The 8291-nt window shown below is 30.0% G+C and overlaps 1 protein-coding gene across 1 annotated transcript; it reads left to right on the top strand.

Annotated features, from left to right (window-relative positions):
• The first annotated feature begins 1267 nt into the window (after window positions 1–1267).
• On the top strand, window positions 1268–3042 carry LOC107945336 (homeobox-leucine zipper protein HAT22). The gene is made up of 3 exons (XM_016879295.2): window positions 1268–2249; window positions 2345–2424; window positions 2533–3042. The coding sequence occupies exons 1-3, from the start codon at window positions 1767–1769 to the stop codon at window positions 2813–2815; spliced, it is 846 nt and encodes a 281-aa protein (XP_016734784.2). The 5' UTR covers window positions 1268–1766; the 3' UTR covers window positions 2816–3042.
• Window positions 3043–8291: the final 5249 nt, after the last annotated feature.

Raw genomic sequence — 8291 nt, 5'->3', positions numbered from 1 at the left:
TCAGCCTAGCCCCAAGCTCGCCATATAAAAAGACAACAAAAATCCTTTCAAATAAAAAGGATTATTGTTAAACTTTTTTATCCAAATTTCAAACTTAATCAGCTAAAAATTAATTATTTTTTAACCAAAGACTGAGAGAAAACAAGCCCATTATATTTCGTGGAACAAAGTGCACCACACCTTTCTGAAAAATGACTGGTCTAGGAGACAAACCATCAAAAGTCCCTGAAAGCAAAATTCCCATAATTTTTTTGTTTGTCTTTTTAAAATATATATAAATTATAAATATGGGTTTAGCAAGTAACACCTACCAAAGGCTTGATTGATGTCGTGTTAGTTGGTATTATTTTAAAGGCATTATCATGTTTTATGGGTGACCTAACTTCTGATAAGTGTAGCCGACAAAAGCATTATTGGGAAGTGCTTATACATGTATAGGATAGGGAGGCAGTAGGCCCCATTACTCTCCCACTTCTACTTTCTAGTTAAGCAAACAATCCCAATATTTGGTCATGAATCATATTCTTCCACCATTATTCCTTTCTTTCTTTCTTTCTTTCTTTCTTTCTTTCTAATTTTGATAAAATCGAATTAACCTAATTTTTATTTTTGAAACTATAAAAGAGATAGTGGACATCTTTTTCTAATCTCCATGTTCATAATTATTCAAGTAATGGGAAATTAAAACAGCCCACCAACTTCTTTAAATAAAAAGCCAAAAAGATATGGAAATGGATATGAAGTGAAATATTTGGTAAGCACGGTGACATTGTACCCATCTCTGACCAGTTAAACTAGGCATGGAGTGGGAGACAGTTCATGTGGTCTGATGTAAAGGGAGCTTGTTAGTATCCAAATATGTCCCCCCCTCAATAATTTCAAATTAATTAAGGCAGGCTTTAATAATGATCCAATTTAACACTACTGTACATCAAGGAAATTTACGGCCTAAGGTAATCTTTAAACGGCTGCAAGAACATAGGCTGTATATATTAATTATTGGGGTATTGTTCGGGAAAGAGAAAACAAAAAAAATTTGTGACATAAAATACAAGAAAAATCATATTCTCTAATGTATGGTTTTTTTAATACCACGTTAATCATTGCTTACTGGTATTCAATAACATTTCCGAATTAAAAATAGGAAAGTGAAGTAGAACATCAAGTATGTTTGGACTAAGTTTCTGTAAGTATATATAAAAAGCAATTTAGAGAAATAACAAATTTTAAAAAATATTTATATGAAAACGCAGAAATGGGTTTTTGAGACAAAAGTTAAAAAGAAAGTAAAAAATAGGGTAGATAATTGAAACATGAAAAAGTAAAAAAACAATATGCATAAAAGAAAAAAGTGGGCGTAGTAATTAATAGTTTAAATTTGGTATGTTAGTGAGTGGAGTGACCAAGTGCTGACGAATCATTCTCTTGATGTATTAACACCAGCCATGTGGATTGTGCGTATATTTCCATAGAATTGTTTGTTTCCTAAGATAATGTGATGAATGTAGTGGGGGGAGTGGTTTCCAATGGTCAACCTTTGTATAGAGAGAAAGGAAGAAGAAAGAGAAAAAGGAGCTTTCATTATTATTATTAATTTTTTTCATACCAATTCATTCCTTGGACTAATAACTTCCCTTCTTAAGACCCCCTTTTGCGCCCTCATTTCCTCTCAAACCACCCCCCCTCTCCTCCATTTTTCCCCTTCGTTCTCTCACATTTCATAACAAAGGAAAGCCTACCAAATTCCACTGGCTTTGATAAGCTTAATGGGTCTTGATGATGATGCATGTAATACAGGCCTTGTTCTGGGGTTAGGCTTCTCATCTGCCCTGGAAACTCCATCCAAGAAGCCATCATGTCTTAAGTTTGAACAACCAGCCACGACGGTGGCACCTCCAACAACTTTTGAACCGTCGTTGACCCTGGGTCTATTTGGTGATCAGGGTTACCAAGTGACCAAGAAGTCGGATGTCAATAAAAGTGGTTATCTTCATCACCATGAGGAACCTGGCGCCGGTGATTTATATCGTCGTCAAGCTTCTCCTCATAGTGCTGTTTCTTCGTTTTCTAGTGGTAGAGTCAAGAGAGAAAGAGAGGTTAGCAGCGAGGAATTAGAGGTAGAGAAGAATTCGTCTAGAGTTAGTGATGAAGACGAAGAAGGTGTTAATGCAAGGAAGAAACTCAGGCTCACCAAAGAACAATCTGCTCTTCTCGAGGAAAGCTTCAAACAGCATAGCACTCTCAATCCTGTAACCTCTCTCACCTTTTTCCTAAATCCTCCATCTATGTATATCAATCACTATCGGCTTGATTTAATCTTTGGTTATATTTTATGGTAAAACAGAAGCAAAAGCAAGCTTTAGCAAAGCAATTAAACCTGACACCAAGACAAGTTGAAGTATGGTTCCAGAACAGGAGAGCAAGGTAAATTGATCATATAACCCAGAAAGCTTTTGCATGTCACTTTTTAATTTCATCAAACAAGAAAATTTTTTTTAAAAAAAATCTTTGGTTTTTTCTTTCCCTCTGCAGGACGAAGCTTAAGCAAACTGAGGTGGATTGTGAGTTCTTGAAGAAGTGCTGTGAGACACTGACAGATGAGAACAGGAGACTGCAAAAGGAACTACAAGAACTCAAGGCATTGAAACTGGCGGCTCAACCTTTTTACATGCACATGCCGGCGGCCACTCTCACCATGTGCCCATCTTGCGAAAGAATTGGCGGCGTTGCCGATGGCAATTCCAAGAGCCCATTTTCAGTGGCTTCAAAGCCTCATTTCTATAATCCCTACTCCAATCCTTCTGCAGCGTGTTGATTTAAGTTCGATAGACCTTAGTATAGAAAAAGAAAAGGAAAGACTCCCCCACAACCCATTTTTTGGTTAAAGGGCTTGTAGTGAATTAAAATTAAGGTAATTAATTAATTTGTAGAAAAAAAACAATAGTATAATTACTGAACAATCTTCTCATCTTTCTAAATATATATGTTTGTAAATGATCATTAGAAAAATATAGTATCTATGAAGGGATTACTCTTGGTATATTTATTATTTTGATTCATTTGTTTCATGTTTAATGATAGACTTCTTGTTTTTCATCAATTTCCCCTGTCAATTTTTTATTGTTAGATTTTATTATATGGATATGGATGGAACATCATTTGATTTTTATTTTTATTTTTATTTTAAATTGACTGTAGAAAATCCTTCCCCGTGATATTTTGCTCCAAAGGTCTAATTAAAAAATATATTAAAAAAAATAACGGTGTTCACATTGACTTTCTTTTCAAGCTTTTTTTTTTCAAATGAAAAAGTTGGAAAATCTTGGTGGACATGTTAGTTGAAAATCAACCATGTATTTACATATGCGCTCGCCCCGAAACTTCTTCTTACACACTTGTCAGGGAATTGGTTCAGTCTTTCTCTTTGTTTTTTTTTTCTCATTTCGATTTCACTTGATTGGTATAATTATTTATAAAAATTAGTATTCAATATTTATACCTATTTTAAAATAAAACATTATTTGTAAAAAAAATTAAAATCAATTAAACAATTTCTCTTTAATCTTTAAATTGAAGTATGTTTGTAATAATAAAGATGTTAATTAAACTAGAGTTGAATCAAGAAATAAATATCCAACAATCTTATCCTTTGTTGGAATATATTGAGAATGTAATTCTAGTGGAAAAGGGTGATCCAAGTTTGATGGTGGAATAGTGTCAACCTTTTTGGTTGTCTCAATTGAAGAAGAAAATGGGGGATATGATGATAAAATCTGTTGAAGCTTATGATTAAGTGAGAGAGGAAAAGGGTGTGGGGGTGAAGGAGGTTAGCTCACGTGTTTTTGTCCTTGTCTTACATGAGAGAAAGAGAGAGGAAAAATAAAATAAAATGGGTGGCGGTGGGAGGCGTCTAGACAAAGAAAGCGATGGATGGTTCACTAAACAATTTTATAAAAAGGGGGAAAGGTGGAGAAATAGCCTTAAGCCTAGCCATGGTCTCGTGAGATGCTCTCTCTTTAAGGGAACCGGTGGGTCATATCTCACGTGGTGTCCCAATGGCTGCTCACCCCCTTTCAAAATAAAATTGCCGACAAAGTTATATTATATTTTTAGGGAATTTAAATTCAGATGAAATTAAAAAGAGTAGTTATAATTTTTTTTAAAATATATTATTTATGACAGATAAGATTAATTTAAAAAATATTTTGACAAAAAAATTAAAGTTGTCAATTAAATTAATGATAAAAATATATTTTTATTAATAAAAGAAAAATATAATTATTTTTTGGCCCTCTAATTTTATAAAAATAGTCATTTTAACTCTTCACTTAATTTTTTTCTTTTTTTAACTCTTAAATTTGCAATTTTTGTAAAATTACTTTAAAATGGATGAAAAAGTTAACGTTTTTAACTTTACTGATATAGCATATAAGTGGATTGCTACACAAATAGCACGTCAACATTTAATTAACATTTTAAAATTTAAATATATTAAAATTTTATATAATTTTAATGATTTTTAATTTAAAAATATTTTTTATGATTTTTTTTAATTTTTAGAAATTAATTAAATATTGATGTGTCATCCATGTGATAATTCATGTGTATGCAATGTTAGCAAATTTTAAAAAATGTTATCTTTTCTGTTTATTTTTGTGATGATATGACACGAAATGCAAATTTAAGGGTAAAAAAGGTCAAAAAATTAAATAAAAAATTAAAATAAATTTTTTTATAAAATTAAAAGGTCAAATAAATAATTATGTCTAAAAAATTAAAATTAAAGAAATTTTTGACCTGGATAAATTTAATTATGAAGGGAATATTGCACCATTGAATTGATAGACTAACTATCTAAATAGTTTTATTCTCAAAAGAAAAAAAAAACTATCTAAATAGTTTTAAGCTTTCTTTCATTTATTTCAAAAGAAAAGAAAAGAAGGTTCTTTTAGTTTCCTCAGAATCCTATTATAGAGATTCTCCACATGGAGTTGAGACAGACGACCCTCAAATAAATGGACCCAAAGAGGCAAAAGAGATCACTTTCCTCTCCCACAGCTTTCTCTTTCAGCTTCCCCACAATTCTCTAACAAATCTCATCCCAAAAGCTTTATATTCCACTTTTCAACAATGGAACCTATCTTAGGTTTCATCAACTTGTTGAAGTGGATGGCCTTGGAGTCACTGGGGTTCCTTCCAACTTTGCAACTAATTCATGCATTCCTTATAGCCATAGGCACACTATCGAAATTGGTACATAAAGTAGCATGAGTGACGAATACTAAAGCAGTAATAGGAATTCTTTGGACGTATAGAGAAAATAAACATTTAAATTTATTCAGAAAAAGATTAAATCAAAAGTAAAATTAATCTGAAAATATCATGTAAAGTTCCATAGTATTTAAGAACATAATTGTGTTTTTCAATTGAGCATTAGATAAATTGATTTTATGTTTTTAGTTATATATATTTTTTGAGGTTACAATTATAATTACAATCACAAAGAATATATTCTAAATTTACTATAATTAGAACCAAATATTACAAAGCATAAATCAAAATAAATCAGGCGCTAAACCTAAATAGTTCTAAAAAAATCTATACAACTTGATTTAAATATTTAAAGACAATTCACACATAATTTACAAATAGTGAGAGTCTAACTGTGATATTAATATTCCAAAATCTTAACCTTTACAAATATTACCAAAATTGATTGATTTTTATAATTATATTTTTCAAATTATCGCATGAAATTAGGGTAGGGACCGATAAATAAGGAGGACATTTCCCTGGAAAATTGGGTGACTTTCCGGGAAATTACTCTACTCTAGGCTTCCTTATTCTCCTCATTATCATCATCACCATCACTTTCATCACCCAATATTTTACCATCGCCATCATCATTATATGAACTATTCAACCCTCATTTTGAACTTCAAACATTAAAAATAATTATTCATTGGACGTTTGCCAAAGGATTATTTACTTTGTTATTCCTACTCCTTTTGGCTCTTTCTAAGCCTAGTTTCTTGTCTTGGGCAACAAAAAACAAGTTGGGGAAAGAGCCAAGTTCTTGAGTGGGGGAAAGCCGACATATCTCCTTTAAATTAATACAAAAGATTCTTATTTTTTTTATTAGTATAATAACGAGTAATAATAATTAATCAATAATCTCTTCTTTTACATGATTAAAGATTTTGCCTTCCGCGTGTGCCAACGTAATTTATACCTATAAAAACACAAACACCAAAAGACGTGTCTTGTGTTGGCTAAGTTGTCGGTCTATGAAGCTTTTTCTTTCTTTCTTTCTTTCTTTTTAATATCAAAGAGTTGGATATGGCATTATATGGGACATATATTTGCATTATTTATTTTTGTATTATTTTTCCTTCAAATTAAGGTTTGATAGCAACTAAGCTGTTTTTTTTATTGCAAACAACATCCGGTTCTAATGAAACACCAAAACATATATTAAAAACAAAACCTACGTGTTGTTTCGTATTAAATGACAATTATGGATAACCTTGATTGCACCAATCAAGCTTTCATCAGGCATTTTTTAAAGAAAGAAGACATTTTCAAGATCAAATTATTTACATTTTGGTTTGCTTTAAATTTGTTTAAAGTTGGGTTACTATCCGACATGATAAACTCGATTTGAATTGGTAAATATAAAAAATCTTTTAATAATATTTAAAAATAATAAATGTAATATAAACATGATATATTTGATGAGACCGAATCTTAAAACAAATATTTTTTTTTGCTACGTACGACTCGATTCAATGCATAATCACCTTTAACTTATGTGAAATGATGAGTTAGACGTAACTTTTTGATGAATTATATAAAAAGTAAACTTTAACCGTAAACGGACCTGGTAGTTGGTTTGGTTAATATATAGGGCCATATTTTGATTAGGGTTAGGCAGGAGATTAACTCATTATTCTTTGGTTTTATACATAAGTTAGTTTCACACTTCTTTCTTTTTAATATCCTACTTGTGTTATTTTTTAGTTTAATTTGATATATCTATTTTATAAAAATTAAATATTTTAGTACTTAAAAGGTAACAATATTAATTTTTTAATATTTAATTTGGATTTTAGAAATGATTTGATGAAAATTCATAATTAGCTGATAATAACAATTAATTTTCATCAAATCAACTCTAAATTGCAAATTAAATCACATTCATTGGACTAGATTTGGCTAATTAAATGCAAAGTTAACAAATTAACACTAAATTTATTTTATTAACAATATCATGAAAATTTCAAACCTAATAACATTAGCAATTGAATTTTATTAAATTAACCTTAAACCCCGAATTAAACCCTAGAAGTTAATACCACGACCTTTGAGTACATTAACTTTTGTCAAATAAAATTATCATATTAAGCAAAAAAATATATATAAATACCAATTAGAAAAAAATATCAAAGCCAAATACCAAATAATATAATAAACATTATTATTTTGATTAAGCAGCTAGCATTGACTCCTCCGTGATTAAAAAGTGGGATTAATGATAATTTGAGAGCTTTCAAATCGGGGAAAAGCAGCCGACCTAGGAGACTAAGAGTAAGATAGTAATAAACAATAAGAATAGTAATAATAGCAATAATAATACTAATAATCCTATTGCTAAACTTAGTCAAATACCTATTTATGGAGTATATATAAGATTGCACAATAATTAAAAGTCAAAATGGTAATGGAGGGAAGGTTTAGTTTTTGCTTCACAAGTAAACACAAATGGCCTACTTAACTCCTGAAAAGAGAAGCCAAACCCAATGATATCAATCACATGTGATTTGGTTGCCTTTATTCAAGACAAAAAAGAGTTGATTTTGAAAACCTATAATCTAACTATTTTAAATGTAGTCAAGGTAGTCGGCAGATATGATCATAAAAGAACTGGATTATCCTACGTTGGTGAAAGATTTAAATTTTACAAATGTATTAAGCTGTTATTTGCGTTGTTGTAACGAGTATAAGAATAATATAGAAAAAAAAATACTAATAAATGTTTATGCAGCTGGATGTAAATATACATTTGCGAGATTTTATTTATAAACAGGCGCAGACTTAGGGGCAGGGGCTCGACTCTTAAATTTTTTTTACTTATGTCTTTTATAATTTATAAAATTTTAAATTAGAAATGATAAAATTACACTTTAACTCTCTAGAATGATAAAAATTCAATTTAATTATTTAAAAATTATAAAGATATAAACTATTAAAATCACGAAATTAATTTTTTACTATCATAAAAATATAAAATT

The sequence above is a fragment of the Gossypium hirsutum genome, chromosome D12 (genome assembly GCF_007990345.1).
Source record: "Gossypium hirsutum isolate 1008001.06 chromosome D12, Gossypium_hirsutum_v2.1, whole genome shotgun sequence".
NCBI lineage: Eukaryota > Viridiplantae > Streptophyta > Magnoliopsida > Malvales > Malvaceae > Gossypium > Gossypium hirsutum.
This window is presented reverse-complemented; position numbering and strand designations above follow the sequence as displayed.

Bases quoted from the DNA above. Each gene is read 5' to 3' on its own strand.
- LOC107945336 (XM_016879295.2), top strand. From the start codon at position 1,767: ATGGGTCTTGATGATGATGCATGTAATACAGGCCTTGTTCTGGGGTTA. The intron at 2,250-2,344 runs GTAACCTCTCTC...ATGGTAAAACAG, and splicing joins AGCATAGCACTCTCAATCCT to AAGCAAAAGCAAGCTTTAGC. The intron at 2,425-2,532 runs GTAAATTGATCA...TTCCCTCTGCAG, and splicing joins TTCCAGAACAGGAGAGCAAG to GACGAAGCTTAAGCAAACTG.